The sequence below is a fragment of the Typopeltis vanoorti genome, chromosome 7, assembly GCF_054136105.1.
Source record: "Typopeltis vanoorti isolate ZY-2024b chromosome 7, IOZ_Tvanoo_1.0, whole genome shotgun sequence".
NCBI classification, from domain to species: domain Eukaryota; kingdom Metazoa; phylum Arthropoda; class Arachnida; order Uropygi; family Thelyphonidae; genus Typopeltis; species Typopeltis vanoorti.
This window is the reverse complement of record NC_143555.1, coordinates 111244249-111267082: the sequence shown is the minus strand read 5'-3', so window position 1 is coordinate 111267082 and position 22834 is coordinate 111244249. Positions and strand designations below refer to the sequence as shown.

Below are 22834 nucleotides of genomic sequence, written 5' to 3'. Positions count from 1 at the left end.
ATGGTTTTTTCTTGTAGTACTGTTTACCCTCACTATGCCCTACCCTGACTGTTCCTTCAAAAATGAACCTTTTGTGCAGATGACAACGACATGTTTTTGCATGCTGTTAGATATACTGTTGGTGTGTTTTTATCTTACTTTGTGTGGGGAAAGGTAAAATTTGTTTATGTGTTATCTGTAGAGTACAAACATTTTTTCTATACCAAACTTTAAGAGTTTAAGTCACGTTTTGGGGTTAATTATCTGTTGTCTCTCTGTAAAACAACCAAATTCTAACAGTTTGGATTTTCGATTATGTGAACGAATTGTTTTCAGATAACTCAAGCAATGTCAATAGGTAGCACTAGAAAATTTCTAAAATAATCAATTACATGGATATCAGTTTTCAACACTCCCCCTCCCGTTCCTGGCATTAATTTCACAGTAGTGATTTTTTTACAATAATTAAAAAGAATTGCATTAAGGTATAAAGTTGTGGATTTAAATATCAATTTCTAATCAGAATAACTCAGTAAAAAATTCATTGTGGAAAAACACAAAAACAAAAGCACACATATTTGTTCATTTAAGTTTACAAATGCATATTTTATTTTGCTGAAATACTATTTACAAGTATATTCACAGAGAAAAATTCGAAACATGTAATTACCTAAAAATATTTCATAATATTTAGTTTACACTCTTAGCATTTTCCAAAGAGTTCAATGAATAAAATTTTTGTTACTCACTGTTTCTTAGTTACATTACATCAAAATAGCTGGTCACACAAAAGAGTTTTTAAAGCAGATACCATGGTAACCACACTTCCATACATTCGATATTGTGTCAATCTGGAAATGACACCATGCCTCCCTAAACATTCTGTGTATTCTTTTGTCAGCAAATATACACAAACAATTTTCGTAAAAATGTCCCAAAATAAAGAATCTTTATCGAATTGGATAAAATCTTGAAAGTCTAATTTTACCATTGATGAATTTAAATGATTAGCAATAATTTTCCCCATGACATGAATAGCTGGTAATTCAGTTTCCAAAAATAGTAAATTATTATCAATGTCGTACATTTTTGATGAAAATTTCTCTGTTTCTTCACAACTAATAGAAAAAACTTTGCTTCCATCAGCTCCTGTATCATCAAGTATTAGTTCCCCATCTTGGTATTTCAGAATATAATACTCACCGAGGTCCATTTTGTAGTCAACTCTTCTTTGCAAGTAGCCGAGGATATCAGACCACTTCCTGCATAACTTTTCCCAAGTGGTCCTGGATAAATACATCACAATGTACGTGTTTTCTAAAATAATAATCGGTTTAATAGTAATTTCAATAATTTCAATAGTAATTCAAATTAATGTACATATATTACTGAATGAACTGAATAACACTGACTTTCTGTTAAAAACGTTAATGGCTATAAGTTTACTGCTACCACATTTAAAATTAACTGAAAAGATTTCATGCGGTGTATTATATAGTAATGGGGCTGCATCAATATAGGGATATGAGGTTCAGATAACATTGAATCAGTGAACAGAATAGTGATGGGGGGGTATCTAGCGGTAGACAACCAAGATCATTATTATCATCATAGTACATAGATGTTATAATTATATTTTTTGTTCACTAGAAATATTCATTAGTACAAATATACAAATATACCTTGTCTGTATGCTTGAGGATTTGATATGGCAGTGTTTCCTAAACTTTCAGTATCCTACCCCTTTTAACATGTTCATTGCCAAACACGCGATATCACGCGATGCGAGTTCTCACCAAACGACCGATCACGCGTTATCGCGTGGACGTCGCTAACTAAATAAAAAAATAAAAAAAATTTGGCCACCACACGAAATTCCAATTTCCAGCTTGGCAATGAAAGTGTTAAAATGTTAGTAACGCCGGCATACATGTCCTACCTCAGGTAAAGGTGAGAAGTTATAATAATATTTCATTCAAACACGAATAATTATAAAGGTATTTATTTTTTAACATTTGCTATAATAAATTACAAACATGCGAATAAATTTTTTATAATTATTAAATATATTTCAGTTATACGAATTCAAATTCACTAAAAAATAAAAATTACGAAATTCACAAATTTACAACAACAACAACAACAACAATAATAATAATAATAGTAATAAGTTTAGTGAGAGGAATAAAATCGTTTCTTTTGGGATGGAAGAAGTTACTTGGACGGATCGATATTTTAGCTGTGAAAATTTTTTTTTTCCCACAAATTTTTTTCACTTTTTTTTCTCTTCTTGGTTTTATCATCCCGCAAAACAGGGAAACTGGCAAGAGAACACATGTAATTTTCGAACATAAGCCTTGCTTTGACGTAATCCACTAAGATGTACTGTATCTCATTATATATCCTCAATAGAATGTAAACTGCTATCCTCAGTTCATGTAAAGGAAATTTTCATGTTGCTGTTTTTCCTTTACAGTTTCTATTTTTGTAACTTCCGTATTTACAGATCATATATTTCGAATATTATATTTGCAATCACAAGATAAATCAACAACTGGAATCTATTCATATTCAGAGACTATAATTTTAAAAACCATGCAACGATAAGGTGTTTCTGATCTAAAAACTGGATTTTTTTAAATAAAACACTTTTTCTTATTTCATTTGCGATGCGAATTACTTGGAGATAAAATATCCCTTACCCTTTTCACAACCTTATATTTTACAGATCTCCCCTCTTTCTTCAAATGTTTTAATTTTAATTTTTATTTATTACATTTAAATTTTTTCCTTATCGAAATAAGTTAGCTTTTGTAGACAGTTTGCATATATGGAAATGGTACGATTTAAAGTAATTATTTTTAATAGAATGAACATTATAAAAGTTATTATGACGCATTAAGTATTTGCATTTCAATTGTTTTATTAATAGATCTTCTCATTTTAAAATTCGTAAGTTAGATTATGACACGGATTAATTTTATTATTCTTACTGTAACGCCCTCTTTATTTTTTGTGTTATTTTCCATTATGAGTTATTATTAGTATTGTATTATTAGTTGTACTATTAGTATTATTATTAGTTAGATGATGACACGGATTAATTTTATTATTCTTACTGTAACGCCCTCTTTATTTTTTTGCGAAAGATTCTTCAAATTGTCGTCTGCGTGGATATGATCATAAAGTGTTTTTTTTTTTTTTCGTACAGAACGAGACAATAAAAGTAAATTATTATTTATTATAATTATTTAAACGATAATTTATTATTATACAGACATAGCAGACCTACATGAGATGTAAATGTTTTGTTCATTTAAAAAAAACAATATGAAGCTAAAAAAAATCCAGTTTTTATCATTTTAATGAATGCCATGTGGTTGCTAACTACTCACAATCTCTTTCCTTGAGTAATCTTTTTTTGTGCCAGCATATAATTACTCATGTTCTTTCCAGTAGCTGACATATTTAATTAATGAATCAAAAAAATTCGTGCATCTCTTAGCTGTTTAATAAACGGCGAGTTTATAATTAGATGGTTTAGATTGAATTATTTTGGCGAATTTAAGCCATTAATTATCATGAGAAAGAAACAGAACAGATGAGATAAATGCATATGAACTAGAACGAAAGAAGGATATAGAAATTAGTAATAAAGATTTGACTGTGGTAAAGCACATAAAGAAATATATTAACAACCTTCATCTCCAGACTCTATATTTTACTACACAAAGTGACGTGTTATCCAGTTTGTAAAATTTAGTGAGCTACTGTTAGATCAGACCATGATATGCGTCCTCCTATCTCCTAATTCTAGATGAAAATAAATAATTCTATATGGCAATGATATATATTCATTTTCCAGACTAATAAAGCATAGAAGGCGATCTCCAATGTCTGCGTTATATTGTCAGAATGCGCCATCTGTTAGCACTTGTCGTAACTCATCGTAATAATCTTATGGTAATTTTTTTTGTTTTATGTGTTTGTTTTCAGTTGTACTAATTTCTTTATTGAAAGGCATATAAACTACGAAGAATAAACGAAGGTAATTTAGAATTTATGTTATCTTTGTTTTATTCTCACTTTATTAAAAACCATAATTTATAAGCAGGTCAAAAGAATACAAATTACTTGAACTTTTAATCCTTTTTTAAAAAAAAGTATGAAATAAATACATTTCATTTAAATTTTCCGTTCTTACAGCGTGTATCAACAATTTAAACTACGTTATCCTCAAACTCTAGTATTTAAGGATGATTTATAAATTTTATATATGTATTTTATATTTGAATTAGATTGTTTCAATTAGATCAATTATTAATAATTAACAGTTATTATTATATAATTATTAATTCATTTTTATTTAGTGTCTCCAGATTCTAGAAATTGTAATTTATTTAACAGGCGATTGCTAGCCTCGTCATAAGGGTTTCAATAGTTTGACATTTTATGCAATCTTGACATTACGAGATTTGAAAATAAATTCATAAGACTTAAGTACGAAATTGCTAATATTTCCTACAAGCATATGTTTAGTAAAGTAATAATTAATGCGTCTTAATTCGTGCTAAATTTAGAAGTTAAACTATACATCCATGCAACCTGTTATTTTGGGTTTCAGGTTACACGTAATAACAATATATAGTATTTCCCTGCTAGTAATTTATTGTTATTTATTAGTATATCTGTGTCGTCATTTGACAACACAGATATACATATATAAGTATATAGTTACATATATTAGGTGTATATGTATATATATCTTATCTTAGGTGTAACCATAATGAGTTGCAACCTTTTTAAGTTGTCGTCATAAAACTGATAACACGCCAAATCAACGCAGCTCAAAGAATTCCTTATGAGTCCTTATAACGACTTCGCTTAAAGGGGCGAAGCAAGAATGCTTTTCATCTTCCCCGTTATCTGTAGAGGACAGTATAGGGATGTAGGGATAAGGTGTTATTGAGCTATTAAAACTCTGATCATGGCAAGAGGGTAACAGCAATAGCCGAGTCTCAGTTAGAACTTCATTGGCTACAGCATTGCCATCCATTACCCTGCAAGGGTATTAATCACCGCATCTCACGGTCGATTTTCCTCACGCTCCCTCAAAGAATTCATTTTAATCATGTTTAATTATAGCCATTATTTATAATATTATGACAGGTGTGTATATTATACTGATATTAATAGACATGTATACATAAAAAAAAGTAATATTTTTCTTAAGATGAGTGTCACTTTTATATTTGTTTTCTTTATAAAAAATATTTCTTATAGTAATTTTTTTAAAATATATTTTTTAGTTATGAATTAAAATACTTTCCATTAAATATTACTGTCGATTCTAGCCGGCCTGATTCTAGTCATTATTTATAATATTTATATTGATATATAGACATGCCAAAAAAAAGCAAAATTTCCCTTAAAGTACTTGCTAGTTTTAAGCATTATTTCATTTTCTTTATGAAAATAATTCTAAATATATTTAGTTTTTTAGTTATGAATTAAAATTATCTCTAATTACAATATCCTGCTGTATATTTTAACCGTGTACTATGTTTTGTTTCTATAGATCATTGTCTTCGTAATCTTTATACAAACAGGTAATGGAATCAATAATTTATTTCCTTTCCTTTTTTTTCGAATACATAATATAGTTTACTATATTCGGCATGAAACTCTTTGATTCCGATCTTTGAGTTTCTTATTCGGCTTTGAAATAATGTGGGATTTAATATCCCCTTAATTTAAATAAGAAAACTGAATTTTTGCATTCCTGGCTAATGCGGAACTCCATCAAATTAGAAAACTAGGGATTAAACAAGGGTGAGTTATAAATAATTAAAAAAAAATGTTTCACTCAGTATTAGAAGAATTTTGTGCTATTTGAGTTTATTCTTTATTCCTCAAATGGCTTGTAGGCTATCTAAAAAAAAACTGACTTTGGCTGAATTCCAGAATGGTTTATGAGGCTATTTAGCGAGCGTCTAAAAGATGAATGTTCCATTCAGATAACAACTTACACTATGGTTAGTTATAAAGAAAAATTACGAGGTTCGATTTTTTTCTTGTTGTTTGATTTTTGGTTCTGTTTGGATGTTGGAACTTAAGCTATTTACAACCGGCTGGAAGTAGAAGTACAGTGAATCTCGTTAATATACTTCAAGAGACATAAATTTTGGTTTATATCTCTTGAAGTGTAATAAGGAGATGTGCCAAGACTGTGAAAATGTGAGTGACCATTTTATTAGTTATATTCAAATCTAAATCAAGCATAATTGAGGAATTATCTGAAGATAATTTTTTTTCTTCAATTTTCTTTTATTTCTAAAATAATATTATTGAAATTAAAATATGCAATGACCGAACTAATTTTATACTTCCTATCATAAATTTATTCGTAAAGTTAATGGAAACAAAAGGAAGCCCATTTTTTTTTTAGTTTAATCATTTTAATGCATATCTTACACACGATACAATAGTACCGTAACTGATCAAAGGTTATACAGCGTAAACCCTACATAAAAAAACTGCGTGGTATTTTTCAAAGTTATCTCACGACTCCAATAAGAAGAACGTGGCGTCACACCTAATGACGAAAGTCATCTACCACTAATAAGTTTTCTTTTCGCCAGGAAACTCGAGTTTTAACTTCACAGCTCAAAATATTTACCATAGAATTCAATTCCAGACATAATATATACCTCTTAGGATTTAGGACCACGAGATGGCGGCACTTGTTTATCGTAATCTCTCAAGACTTCCAGAGGAAAGTCTTGATTTATTGATAGCGTTGAGCTCAACTGTCAGTTATGTTTGACGAGTGGAAACAAGCGGATTTTAAAAAAAGAAAAAAAAGAAATCCACTCCCTTTTGGAACAGAAGATATCAGAGAGAGAATTTTTATACGAATATTTTAATATTATATATATAATTGTATTAATAATCAGTCATTATCTGTTAACATTCAGAATCAATTCGAATTTTAAAACATTTAAAGACATGATTCTGTTTCAAGCAGTACCAAATAAAAGCAATGGAAATCGTGCTAAGAAAATGAGAGAAAATATTGCGTTCAATGACAAATGAAGGGAAGTGAGAAATGCATACTCATTAGCTAATAACTGTAACCACTGACAACTAGCTCACCTGCTGCGATTGTTATGCTTATGAACTGATATTACTCCGCTGTGGAATGAACTAAATTAATCTAGTTATCAGTGCATTAGATAAATTACATAGTGGCGTTATTACAATAGCAAAATTGCAGGATTTAATTACCTAGAATCAAATTATACTATTTAAGTTCATTCTATGTAAATATCATACTGGGATGTTTTTTTTTTTTTTTTTTTTTTTAAGCTCTTTGGCTTCATTACAAAACCATACGCGGATGGCTTCGTAATTGAGACGAACATTGTAAACTTTTAGATTAATTAGATGCTTTAAGTGGATAAGTAAATTTAAAAGTACCATTTAATTTCATAAATATTAAGCTCGGAAAATTGTCGATGTAAGTTTATTTTATACTGAAACTTATCAATAGAATTTCGAGAAAAATATAACTTGGAAAATACCAGGGGAGATTTCCGAGGCAACATATCCTTGCCTAATTTTGTAAGTATTTGCTTTTTTGGAAGTTTATTTCCATCAACGCTTGTTTGTAGATAAGTGCTACCAAATGCTGTAATCGCTTTCTCTCTCTCTCTCTCTCTCTCTCTCTCTCTCTCTCTCCTTCTTCTTCTTTTTTGAATGTTCTTGGTTGCAGTGATGTTTTCAGAGAGTGTTGTATTAACTTGAGTGAGATAGTGTTGTATTAACTTGAGTGAGATAGGTTCTTTAGCTGAAGCATCATTCAGCGTATTGACATTTTATATTTTAATCATTCCCATTCACATCTGTGCCGGAATTTGATCAATGTCAACAGAAAGGATTTCTTTCTGTTGACATTGATGTCAACAGAAATTCGGAAAATCAGATTTCACTTGATTGCTTGCGCAAATTTGCTGATTTGCAAATGCATTTTGAAAATGGTGAACGAAACTAAAAACATTATTTTTATTTTATTTTATTTTAGATATAGCAGATTGATTATTCGAAATTCCCAATTTTTTTTTTTTTGCAAAAGTTCGGTCTTATATTTCTCTAGTAATTTTTATTTCGCTTCAATGGCGATGCCATTTTTTCACCACTTCAGAACTCTGAGAACAAACTGCTCATAAATGTTTATTTATTGTACAGCAGTTAAAATGAAGCAGATATATAACTATCCTATCCCAATGGCTTTAACAGACCTTTAAGGCCCACAACCTTCCAAGCATGCTTGGATTTCGTAACCGAAATACGAGGTCACTCCTATGCCTCGAAGTATTCCTGGCTGAATCCCTGTGTGTGTTCAAGGGGCTGGTTTGCCTGCTTGGGGGATGAAAAATCCCAGGTAAACTGGAGGAAAAAGCCCTGCTATCCACTACTTGGACAGCTGGGCTTTTTCTAATGGATCTGCCATAGCCTTTTTTCCCATAGCTTTTTTAGCTATGGCAGATATTTTAGCTCCTCACGTCGTCGACTGGAATCGAACCTAGGATACTCATTCCCCAGGCATATGGTTGCGAAGCGCAAAGCCACTAGGCTAGCCGCGCGGACGGATATATAACAGAATACTATATTATTAAAAATATACATTCCCATGCCCAACACTAATAGCATTTCAGTTTTATCGCTCTACAAACTTGTGAGTTTAAGCAATGCCTTAGTTTCTTAGTGAGTTGTATGACTACCCTGCCTACATGTATGTTATAAACCTTAAAAATGAAGAGAACACACTAACATATAAATAAAATATACAGTATTCTGTTATATATCTGATTCTTTTAACTGATGTACAATAAAAAAAACATTTATGAGCAGTTTGTTCTCAGAATTCTGAAGTGGTGAAAAATGTCATCGCCAAAAATTACGAAAGAAGTCATAAGACAATAAGTGTGGCAGTACTTAGAAGATAATGATATTGCTTGCTTTCTAACAACAATGATCAACCACAGTAATTTCACTTTTCTGATGAGTTTCACATCTCTTGTATTTGGAACAAGGTTTCCGGATAATCTAAGCCTTTGTACACTCAATGTATAACGCATAACAGATTGACAACATTTCGAGAATGATTCATATAAAAAAACAAAAACTTCGAACGCGTTGACAATTGAAACTTCCTTTCATCACTAATTACATGTTACGATTACATTTGGGTTGGACTTAAAATGTTGGGAAGTCGTAGAGACCGTTTTATCAAGAGTTCAATGACAATTTGATATCAGTGAAACATTACGACAATGAAGCATAAAGTCATATTCGTGTTAGATACCAACAAACCAAGTATTTTATTGTATAGAGATAGATAATAAATAATGAATAGCCAGGTTTGCTAGTCATTCCCGCAATCATCCATGGATTCCATTGCTTCCTTAGGCATAATGTTCACGTATCCAATTCAGGCTATACAATACAGTTAGGTTTGTATGGACAAATAGTATATGAAGTCTGATGGGATAATTAGTCAATAGCATGATTCAAGTGTCTTAGAGTTCAATATGATCAACAAGATATGCCGATGTAAGTATTACGGAAATTGTTGTCCTGCAGGACTATTTATGCACAATATATCTAGAGCGAACTGAGACTGGATCACTGTATATACTGACCGTAGAGCTTGTTTGTGTGCGAGGTCGAAGAAATCTTATAAGAGACGTGCCGTGATCTATTAAGGATGCGATCACCCAACAATATTGGGTGATCGCATCCTTATCGTCTAAGTTTTACTGCTCTCGGCTAAAAATTAACAAATATAAGTATACCGTAGACATTGCAACGTAGACTCTGGACTCCTGAAGAATAGGAGATCAGGGTAGGAAGCTTCCTGGAACACGATAGATCACATGATATCACTGAAGTGAAGTCTGAGTGTCGGAATGTTCTGTGAATGATATCACTTGATGCCAACCCCCCTTCTTGTCGACACTTTTGCTCACGGTTATTTCCGGTAGCATATTGCGAGAGAGAGAGAGAGAGAGAGAGAGAGAGAGAGAGTTCCTTGAGCGTGCAGGAGCTTTACCATAGTTATTGGTATGAAAAAAAGTACGCTAAAGCACATATTTAACTCTTTGTCCATATGCCTGTTTGTATGCACAGAATAATGCAACGTTAAATACACCGGTTTTGCTGCAATTTTGTACTGCATTTAGCGACCTTGATAAAATATTTCTAGCCATCATAACTTTAAAGTTAAACGGATTATTTAATAGCAAACCTCGCAAAATGAGGCAACAAACTTGTAGGTGGAATTCTTGACCTAGTACATAGCGTACCGCTCTCCGATCGACACATTTGCTGGGGTTTCGAATGCCACTTGAGCATGGATGTTTGTGAAGATATTCATCGTTCGGTGTGAGACCAATGACCTGCTTATTGCCTACTTTAAAAAGTTCCATGTTTCGTTGCTAACAGGGTTTTTGGAATACCTAATTCAGCTATGTGTGTGTATGATTAAATCCACAACCTTTCGCGGGTGGGAGATATGATTAAATCCGGTGGGAGATTTAAAAAAATATTAGAAATCATTCTTTTACAGCGATTTTTCATACATATATAATATACTGTCAATGAATCACCGAGAAACCGGCACTCCATACATCTCCTCCCTTCTTCGTAATCTTGCAGAAAAATTCTTCGTAAAGTCAAGTTCACATTCAAACCAACTAATCGTACAAGCTGTCAATTACAATGAGACTGATTACTACAAACACAAACGACCGAAGGCTATTCTTCTCTCAACCTATCATAGCTAACACAACTGCTCTCAGAGGGCGAGCTTAACTGCTCACAAACAACTCTCTTCACAGATAAAGGGGAATATGAAAAGCACTAGTGCTTCACCCATCCTGTCAGTAATGTTAATGGCTGTCACCGAATGATAACACCACATATTTCTCAATCATATGGCATATAGTGAATTCTATATTAATAAAGGAAAGGTGCATTTGAAAATTTAATTAAATAATTTAAAATTCATTGTTTTACAAAAAAGAGTTAATTTATTTCATTTGATATATAACTTGCTTTATTAATATTAATACTAAATTTAATTTTAATACTATACTAAATACACTTGAGTGTGTGTGTCTGTGTTTTCTCACTTTTATAACGACTTCGATCCGTAGTTAGGATGTTGAATATTACTAACCTTGGCCGTGCCGTTAGAGGGCGCTACAAGATGTGTAATATCTGTTTTCATACAATTTTACAGCTTGTAAAATCACAGGGCAATTTGAAAATCAGAAATCATTAAAAATCATCATTTTTTTTTTGTATTTCCTCTTCGCTTCTCAATTTTTTTTGTCAAACTTTCTCTCTCTTTCACACACACACACACACACACACACACACACACACACACACACACACACACACACACACACACACACACACACACACACACACACACACACACACACACACACACACACGTGAATTTTGTATGTATAAGGCGCATGACGGCTGCTGGGAAAGCTGGGCTTCGAAAGATAAAAATTTAATATCCCTAATAATTTTTATTTTTATATAATAACAAAACAAATATTAAATTTATTGATTAAAATAAAGTACTTTTTATATTAAATTTTTGTAACAATTTTCAAATAGCAATTGCACCATACATTTAAAATGTTTCGTGTGAAATTTCATTGTCCAAAGAAACGCCGGTTTTTGTTTTCAGTATGCATCTTCAGTTCTGGAGGTCAGCATTGAAATTATCATCTCTTCTAGGCCGGGTTCCCACTGACGATGGCTATTTCCTGGGAAGTAAAGCGGTTTTGCTCGATGATAGGATTTTACCTGTCACTGAGTAGAGGCTACCGATCACTTCCTTGTCCTGGAGTGATGAGTTTAGTAGAGGTTATCCTTTCTGGTCAAACAGTGAGATTCAGAGTGATCTTGTAGATCACGCAGAGGTTATGGAGAAGTCGCCCCCCCGCACTTAAATAGGACATTATGCTAGCGGAAGTCTTATTTTTTGTTTTATAATTGTTGTCTTCTGTTGTGAAGACAGGAGGCTCGTTCATGATATGCAGTGGATCATCATCATCATCATCATCCTTTCAGTGATTTAGGCCTAGAGGCTTGTCTCGGTCTCTTTTCAACTTTTACTTAGTCATCCCTCTTGAACTGTCAATTCTTTCAATATGTTCAATCCACTTCTTTGGGTATTTATATACTTTGTACAATACTGAGTCTATTTTTAGTTCTTTACCTATTTCTGTTCTTCTTATTTTGTCCCAGAGTGTATAGTAGCCTGCTGTCCATCGCCGGAATTTCATTTCTCCAGTTTCTATTCTTTTTTTCTTCTGCATTTTTTATGGTTCATGATTCACTTTCGTACAGTAAAGAAGATCTTGCCAAAACTTTATAAACTCTTATTCTTGTGTGCTTTTGAACTTGCAGTGGACTTTAATAAATTCTCGCAGTGGATAGCATTCTCGTGAAGTTCTGTGATTACGGAATGAAGTTCGTTGTTTCAGACCAATTGGCTATAATTAGTTTATCCATACTTGATTACAAGAATTATAAGCGCATTATTACGAACAATTTTCATCATCTTCGACATTTGATTGGTTTTCATGTATAAAATATTTAAATCGTTTAGCATTTAGTTTTGTTACTAATAACAAAATTAATTAATTTTGTTAATTCAAATTAAGTATAATTAATTTTAGTTTGTTCAGCCATGAAGTCTTTTTCATAAGAGGAAGTGTATCTACTTTATTTTTGATAAAGGGCTAATATTATACATCAATTAGCATTATTGATTTCCACTAATAATTAAAATACTTTAATCGATACCAAATAAGAATTCTTTACTTCACTAACTCAGGTTGACACTAAATGCATTATGTACACCTCGATGGCAAATGGCTTATCTCGTGTAGAATCGATTGCTTCAGCCAATGTGTGAAGGATACCATACATAGTTATTGATAAACTGATCTATCCAGAACACTCCTCTAGTTAGCGAAATCCTAAAGAAAGCGGCGTTACAATAAAATGCAGTATCCTGTTTAGAATAACACGAAGGTCCATAATTAAGACAACTTTTGTGTTGAATGTCTCCAATGCTCCTAAGCCATTCTGAGTTATCCATTCGATCGAAATTTTCGATTTCAGCGCTCTTTTGATATTTCGGGATTAAAACCTGTTGTGCAAACGGATTCACTTAGACAGTTAAGTAAATACCAATGAAGAACAATAATCTTTTTAAGATCCATCACACCCGCAAGGTTGATGATCTATATTACACTTAGGAACATTCAGCACCGTGGCAAGTTTATAATTAAATAATCCAAGAAAATAAACTCTAGAGAGCAAACGTGGAATTTTAACTACCCTTCAGGCTTCCAATAAGAATGGCAAAGGTCTTCTACGAACGAACAAGGTCTATCACTTAACGATTTTTACAAACGTCCATATCACGGTGGTTTTGTGGTTTTCGAAACACAATTTGTTGGTTGTAAGGCGCTATACACTCAGACAAATAAACCACATATTTTCTGCTGTTCATTATTAACATATACACTTTCCAAAAGTTTATGGAACATGTACAAATATAAATCTATTTTTACCTCAGAAATTAATAATTTTTTTCCGTATTTGAATTGATGTTTTTTTTTCAGCTAGAAAGACTTTCTATCAATTTCTGAAACACAATTGGTGATGTTATGTATTTACATTTCTCTAAATCATCTGCAAGGTCCATTAATAAAATATCCGTGTTAGCCATACCCTAAATGTGATTTGTTCTGTCTGTTCAGAAGGAGGCTCTGTGTTGTTCACTAGAGTGTTCCTTTGAGTTGTATTCAAAACACGTTTAAATAATTGCTTTATGGCATAGAGGCGAATCGTGTTGGAGAAGTATAAAGACTGTTACTATTCCACACGCATAATTCTCTGGAAATTGAATGTAGAACTTAGCAGTCGAATTCTGAGTGCTATGCTACTAGTAGTAAAACTAGTCAATGTAATCCATATACCATGAAAGGAAATTTCACGTAATTACACTCTAATTTCAAAAACATTTTTGTTTGGAAAATACAATGTGATTAAAAAACACTCTCCAGGTATCCACCATACCCCAAATACATCAATCCAACTGAAAGAGCATGTGAGATAACTTCTCACTCCATAAGAATGATTTCTATTTTTCTTACGATCTAGGGCCGGTGTCCTTTCACCCAGAAGGAACGTATCGGTTGTAAGAATTTCAGAAATCCTGTGAAAATTCATGTTATGCAACTTTTTACTATCATGGAAAGTTTAGTGGATTGCTTTTGGCCGCTTGAATCACAGAACAAATTCTCTAGGGTATGATGGCAAGATGAAACCAGCTTTCTCAAGAATTGAGCTAGTTGAAATTATGTCCAAAATAATTACGGTTATGAGACCAGCATATTTTATCTGTTCACGTGTTTTCTGCGGCTAGGCCAGTTTTTGTGTTTGAGAGATGAAAAAAAAAATCTACGCTTCCATGAGCGAAATATCCATTCACCTCTGTATAAGACCGCGATTCACCCTCATTTGAAAGGTTATCAATTTTTGGCATCCTAAGTGTGATTTCGATCTGGATTTCCAACTAAGCGACAGATGCCTTGACATCCTTGCGAAGCTTGTTATCAAAGAACGTACTAATGTCATTCAGTTTAGACCTAGTTTTCTCTATCTTGGATTCAGTGTCAACCACTTCTGTAGATTATTATTTCTTCAGAACGTTGACAACTCTGCGCTTGGCAATGTTTAATTATAGCCCAAGAGTAAGTTCAGATATCTCTCTAAATAAAATCCAACTATTAGTTTTCGCTGAAACATGGATAACTTTTCCCATGTACTCATCGTTGGCCATACAAGATCGAAATGACTTCCGAATGAAACACTAGTCTTCTTCATACGCCAAAAATTTGCATATCATGTAATCGCATTCATTTTCTTTCACTCCTACAACTTTTAGTAATATAGTGTATGTTACAAATAGTGCAATGAAAGAATCGGGTTCCAACCACGTATCTCCGTGCCACTGTCTTTTACATCCCGTGAATACTTATCGCAGTTTTCTTTTTAAGCATGATGGGAAAAGGTGGTATACGTATTAAAATGTATGAGTAGAATTAACTAGAATTCATAGAACATATTATGAACTATGCTTTATAACGTACAAATCCGATAAACCAACTTTTTTTTTTAATCTTTATATATAAACTCAGGTTTCTCCACAGATTTGTAACTGGTAGATATCATCTAAAAATAAATGTTAGTAGGATTATCGTCAGACCAACAGAATTCATCAAGAGTCCGTTATGTTATGTCTGTCAATGCTTAGGCTGATATTTGGGAGAGAAAAGCCGGAAAGCCGGTGAAGAAAAAACACTTAGAAATCATTCTAGGAATAAATAAGTCAGCTATGGTTTTAAAATGCTTAGAAAAAATTCCTCACTCTTTTGAGAGAATTGAATCAAAGATGTATTGATTTCATGATGCAGACATCCTGATGGAAATATGGAAGCAAGCGAAGGAAAAAGTCGAATTGAATTTCAGTATACATTAAAAGGAAATTATTCCTGATAGTTTTAGATTCATGGGAAATTCTTCTTATGAATATAAAATTACCAGGAATAATTAAAATAACACTGGTTTTAGTGAGAAATACTTGTGAGCTAATTTTAGGCTATTCAGAGGCCAGAACTGTATTGCAAAACCAAGAGTGTGTGTCTCTCTCTCTCTCTCTCTCTCACACACACACACACACACACACACACACACACACACACACACACACACACACACACACACACACACACACACACACACACACACACACACACACACACACACACACACACACGCGCGCGCGCGCGCGCGCGCACGCTGACTCTTTTTGTAACGAATTTTCATGCAGAAAATGAATTTCTATTATGAAGGCTGATCATGAATTTCTCGTTCTATTCCAAGCTAAATAACAGCACAACTGTTTGTGTTTTAATTCTTCCCTCCAGTTATCTAGTCGGAATTCTACCCCTCGAGTTACATATGACGCAATTAAAGAGCTTGGAAAGTATTTATAGAACACTTCATGCTCATGCTGCAACGTGGGTACGGTGCTCATTAATATTTTTTTTATTTAAAATGAATTGAACTGTGTATTTTAAAGAAAGCACCGACTGTTGTATATTACTTCGCGCGCACACGCACACGCACACGCACGCACGCACGCACGCACGCGCGCGCGCGCGCGCACACACACACACACACACACACACACACACACACACACACACACACACACACACACACACACACACACACACACACACACACACACACACACACACACACACACACAATACTATACTGAGAGAAGACTATCTTTAGCAATTCATCAATAAAGTTATTAAAAAAATAAAATTCTAAGCAATTTATTCTTTTTTTGGGGGGGGGGTGAGCAACAGGATCATTTTAGCTATTTTATACTAGCTGTTCACAGCAAGTCCAAAACTTTTTTTTTTTTTTTCTTGATCCGATTAAGTTACGATATCTTTGGAAAGAATCAAAGGTCAATAGGTCTTCCGTTTCAAAAGCAACTAGAAAAAGAGCAACAGTTGAAACCAAAATAATTTAGCAAAACATTTCCGTCTGTGTTTTAATGACGATTCCTTCAAAACTTTTTTTTTGACTTTCGAAATCGTTCCATCATTATGCTTAAAGTTGGTGTTGTTGTGAGTTTCAATAAACTACTGAACAGAACAAAAAAACAAAACAAAACTGGAATTTGTAACGATAAAATAGTATAAACAAACTGTTTCGTCATAAGACAATATATTGATTTCAGTGCAAATCAGCCTCTGTTTGACACTTTTACTTAGTCTTTACCATTTCCCAATTTATCCATTTGAATTGGATAACACTAATTACTCTTTGTACCATATTTCCATCGTAGAATATCTAATTGAGTAATAAAGATCATCTATATAAATGCTAAATTCTATTGCACTTTAGGCAATGGAAGGGAAGAGTCTGGAAAATGAAATATTTTGTGTATATCTATCGTCGCTGTACACCACATCATAAAGAAACGAGAGTCGTATTAAGAAAAAAGGGAATATTTCCAATTAGAAACACAGTACTTAAAATTGTTAGCAATAAGGAAAACTGTTCAGTATTAAGATCGAATCATTGATTCATCTTATGATTTTTAAATTTAACGGTTTGGGAATATTATTATCAGTAGTTATTACCGGAATTAAAAAAAAAAAAAATAGAAAGAATTTGATCTGCAAACGGGAGTTCTGAAGCATGTTACACTGTCTGTTCGCAACTCGGAGATACATAAAAAACATAACGCTTTCAAGCCGTGCCTTGTTCATAGTATATCTAGTTGTGTTGACCACAACTTCGAGTAAAAAGCAATGATGATGCCATTAATAACAAGTTGATCACTATAGCAGGCATGTTGTACATTACTTTGTTATCGGAAATGTTTTAAAATAGAAATTACGAATTGTTAAAAGCTATTAAAGCATATTTAAACTCATATATTTTGAAAATATATGATACTTTTCAATTAAATGAACGTTAAAAAAAATAAACTTTGTGTAAGCAATTTACATATCCTAAAAAGATATGACAAAAAAAAACTATTAGTATAACTTAATATTTATAATTTAATTAAATTGTGAATTTGGAATTTAAAAGTATATATACATATATATATATACATTTCATTTCATTATTTAAAATATATTCATACATATAATATATATATATATATATATATATATATATATTTACATTTCCTCTAAAAAGGAATCTTATTATTTTGTATATAATAAATTGTACTAATTCTTATATACGTGATATTTACAGAGTTTGCCGCATAGCTATTTCACCGAAAAAAATAAAAAAATCCGAAATTGTGGTCATTTTATTATTAGGCAAGTTTTTTTGTAACGTAAAGGAAACAAATAACAAAAGCACAAACAAACAACACACAAATATAAAATTATCAAAAAACAAGCAAAGATTTAAAAAATAAGCTGAATTAAAAAAAAACTGTATTCTCATTGATTATAGATTGCAATGAAGAAATGTTGGAACTTATTTCCATATAGTAACTTTAATTTGCTCGATCAATATAATTTTTCTCTGATTCCGCTCAGTTTAAACGTGCACACGCTAAAGTGGGTTTATGTCAGCAACATTTTGAAAGATTCTGAACTGAAAGCGTTTAATTTAACAGAATTACTTCTTAAATGAAAAATTAAACTATTTTTGATCGATATATCTACATAATTTTTATGGCATTTAGTAAACAGTGGCAAATGACAATACTGAAATTTATCACTAGCGAAGAATTATTTGCATCGCCGATTGCAGCTCCACCAAACAGGCAACTCTTAAAGCTTCATCGATATCCAAGATCATAGCTAAACAGACTTGTGCGCTATTCGCTAGCTACTCTTCCTCTAAAATGGAACCTTGAGAGAAATGAGGTATGCGGAGTGTGTAGCTAGGTGAGGTACACTATGAAGTAGTGGTTATTTAGCTTATAAGTGCCGCGCTTGCAGCTGTTTCAGTGGGCTTTGTGTTGCTCTCGCACAGTTTTCTTCGCCGGTTGTTACGCGATTTTTACAGATTGTGTTCCCTATTATTGGTACGTTGCAGTCAAACCAGTTTTCACCATGACTTCCGAAACGAAGACGTCAGGTGCTCAAGAAAAGGATCTATCGGTAAGAATGTAAAATCATCTTCAAAAATTTTAATTATCAAGTAATTTATTATTCAAACTATATATATGTATAATACATAGTTGTACTGTTAGCTAAAGCATAACATCATTGCACATCACTTTCAAATTCTGATATATGCCACAGTAACTCCGAATACTAACTGAATTGTTAACTATATTTATATCGTCAAGTATCATCTGAAAATTTCTATAAGCACTTTGTAGTTTTTTAGTACTTAATTTCTCATAAAGACAGTTTTTAATGGCGGTTTTATAGTTCCTGTTTTAAAGATTAATTCAATAATTAAAATTTTGATATCTGGGTTCTCTATTTAGTTTTAATTTTACTTCTTAAAATGCATAATGTTAAGCTATTTAAATCTCTCAAATCCTTTTAAACCATTAGTCACTAAAATAATCTACTTAAACTCACTGTTTTCTTTTCACCATTTAATTTGCTTTACCATCATAGTATTAAACAAACTTAGGAAGTAAATAAAAATTAAGTCTTTTCTCTTGTACATTACAAGTTGCATTTTTATAATAAATATTAAAGAACTGGCAGGCCTGCAGTCGTTTGGTTTAGTAATTTTACTGAATGGATAAGCCGATATATTTGCGACGTTTGACATGTTATAATAGACTGACACAGCATTAATTTGCTTTATTATTGTATATGTTAAAGGATACGATATATAAATATCATTCGCGAAAAGTAACTTACCAAACAAGCTTCTAAATTGTTTTGAATTAGTCGTCTTGTCTGTCTTTCTCCTCTCTTTTCATACTTTTGGCATCCTGCCGTCACGAAGCCTATTTCTACATGAAGCAACAAGGTTAAGTTTTTTTTGTGTGTGTGTGTGTGTGTGTGTGTGTGTGTGTGTGTGTGTGTGCTATCATTTATAGTTATGAAAAATTTGACGAAGTTTAATTTTATAACATGCAAAAATGTAAACAAAAGTTTACATTTAAAAATTATGCAAACTCCAAAATCTTTCTCTATAAACTATTGTCTAGCGTTTAGAATTCGATAATAAGCATCCAGATAATTATTCTGAATGTATCAAAAGCTACACAAAAATATTTACTTTAGGTATAAGATAGGGAAAATAATAAAAATATTGACTTCAAAGAATTGAATAAAATTATTGAAATTTCATACAGAATAATATTTTGGGTATAGAAACCATGGAGTAACATAAACATTATTTGGACGATCTCAACTTCATCTTTATTCAAAAATTGGACTTTTCAGCCGAGACTGAGCTTACTGGTCTCAGACGGTGGAAGGTTTTTCTTCCTCAAAATAGAAAAAACCGTTTTGATAACACCAGCAAATGACAGGTATAGCACCTTAGCTGTCTGTAAGAAAATTCCAAATAAGCTGAACATATTCCAAAATTAGAAGTTTCTTAATTTTTTAGAAACAAATATTGTTCTCCATTTAAATTCAACTCTAGTTTTATTTACAAATTTGGCTGCTGAATATTTTATGGGAATATGCTGTTATACAACAGGAAAACACACAATGACCTTCATCCCCCTGCTAAATTTCTCCGTGGCACCGATTCTGATTATAAAAGCTGTTATGTGTGCTTTGGCTAGTAGCAACTTGAAACGCTTTCCAAACACTATAACCAAATAGCTCCATAAAACTAACATTATACAGTATAAAATAAAATAAAGTTTCAGATTTCCGATGTAGCCTTTGTAATTCACCCTCGAGCTCACACTGTTAAGAAGATTTGGTATTCAAGTATCTCATCCAAGTTCTTTCTGAAAATAAAGTTTCAGAAAGCACAGGAAGGTCATAAATTTAGAATATCTTGCTTCCCTTCGAGCGTTAGAACTGGCTATTCCTCCGTTTTTTAGGGCTAGGTGATAAAACAACTTCATCAGTCTATAAAAAAAGAATGGCCATTTTTGAAAAGTTATGGTGTCATCGAGCACACACCATTTATCTGTTGGCAATAGTGATTCGATTGAAACTAGAGTTTTTCGAACCATAGCTTTTCACTGTGCGAATCGAATTTTCGACATTTTATCCTATCTTGTGGACACAATAAAATCGAGCCAAGTATTGGTCGTATTTCTGTACTTCTCTTGAACATAGGAATACGAAAGTTGTGGTTATGTTCTATTTTATGACGCTTTCAAATGCGTGTCCTTCCAAGCAGAGCGAACTATTGATATGTGTTCAAGAAACAAGTATAAAGCTTCGTTAACGATAGGCCGCGATAAAGATGAAATTTTTGTTCATCTGCCACTATCTCCGTGCGTTGGTTCGATGAAACTGATTTATTGCCTGTTTTTATGTGTCAATATTGCCGAACTAGTTTCGTACATCACTTTCTTTCGATATCGCAAAACTTTTGGCATTTCACATTCTATCAATATTACTAAAAGTCGCGATGCATTCTGGTTGGTCAATATTGGCAGACGATTTTTTTTTTTCCCGCCTCCCTCTAAGACTTACTTGGTGGTTAAATTTTGCTTTGTGTATGCCTGCAAATAACCTTCATAAGAGCTTCCGTAATTTACCGTAGCGTGTGATGAGGGCGCTTTAATTTGATTTTTATGTTTAGAAATATTTTTAATATTTCTTTTTTTTCCCCTTCTAAACTAGCGCTGGTGTTTTTAGAACGTAAAGAGCGGTGGACGTTTTTAAGGATTTTTTTTTTTAAATCTTTAAAAAGAACCACCGCTTTATTCAATTTACTGATAAAAGTAAAACAGATAAAACATTCAGAACATTAGCGCGGCAGCAACTCTTTCTTTTATACACGCATCTTTGCCTTCTTTGTATCGAAACCGGGAAAACTCCCATCTGTAGTTTACGTCTACAAGACTGCGTTCAGTCTCGCGAACATAAACTACTCGTGAGGGTACTTGAGAATCGGTGTTGGCAGTTAATTATTTCCAGTTGAGAAGGTACAATATCGCGAAATTCTTACTCCTTTATGAATGTAGGTAGGAACATTGTATGCTACATGCTAATACCTTATCTCATATGAAGCATGCTTGTTCATCGGAATGTCACTGGTAATTAACCTACATTCACTAGACTCATTTGCAAAATATCAGTGCACAAGAGACCGTGTCCGTGAAGTTGTCAGCATTGCACTTACCTTATTCAGTGGGGTTTCACTTTATTTTAATGGATCTTGGAACAACGTAACGAATGCCATAAATGAGAAATCAAGCTACCTCATTTTGTCAGTGTAACGACTATGGATTTGAATAAAATAATAGCTAAAGGAATGTAGGAATGTATACGGTTTTAAGCACTAGATAAAATGAACAGTCCACCGAAATCTGTACCATATCGCTTCCTTCTTCAATAAAGTCAAGAAGGCACAGTCCGTTGGAATAAAATAGTGTTTTTTTTTGTTGGAAAATGTTTTGCTTGTTAAAAAATACATTTTAATATATTAGGTTTATATTAGCTAAATTAAAACCTTGAAAATAAATTCGATTAACCATTTTTCCATCATAAAGAATACTTATCAGAAAAAGTTATGAATTCTCTCTTCTTGCACATTGATTTCATGTTCATAGTTTGAACTGTATAGTATTACATTTCCCATCAAAATAAAATCATTATTGAGATAATTTGCCTGCACGTTTTAAAAAGCGTGTTTTGTGGCATTTGCCTGCACGTTTTCTCTATACTAATGCATACTAAACTTTCCCAGAGTTTTATAGAATCCCGACATGAACCTATTTAGATTCTATCAAGTGATCGATGCATATCGCTGTTCATCTATGCCAAAACTCTTAGCTTGATACTCATCTTTATTCCGTTATTCTACACTATTTTCACACTTCATACTTTATGTAACATCTATTGATGTGTTCCACAAAGATTAATCTATAATATGAATAAATATGAGGTGGAATTGCAAGTAATTCTTAGATACTCGCATTCTCAGATTTCTATTAAATAATAAGCGAATAGTTTTAAATCCGCCTTTGAACTAATTTTAAATGATTTAGCTTTCTAGATTCTCCACTTAGTATTTCTTTTTTCGT

At 32.5% G+C, this 22834-nt stretch overlaps 1 protein-coding gene across 2 annotated transcripts in view; it reads left to right on the top strand.

Annotated features, from left to right (window-relative positions):
- The window catches only part of LOC150104968 (inactive dipeptidyl peptidase 10-like), a 507986-nt gene that overhangs the window by 299993 nt on the left and 185159 nt on the right, over positions 1 to 22834 (top strand). The window contains exon 1 of one of the 2 annotated variants that reach the window (XM_090395439.1): positions 18598 to 18803. The exons of the other annotated variant lie outside the window; for it this stretch is intronic. Within the exon in view, the coding sequence (XP_090251565.1) occupies positions 18756 to 18803 (48 nt within the window). The 5' untranslated portion in view covers positions 18598 to 18755. Of the gene's footprint in view, positions 1 to 18597; positions 18804 to 22834 lie in introns of those variants that run through there. 2 annotated transcript variants of the gene reach the window in all.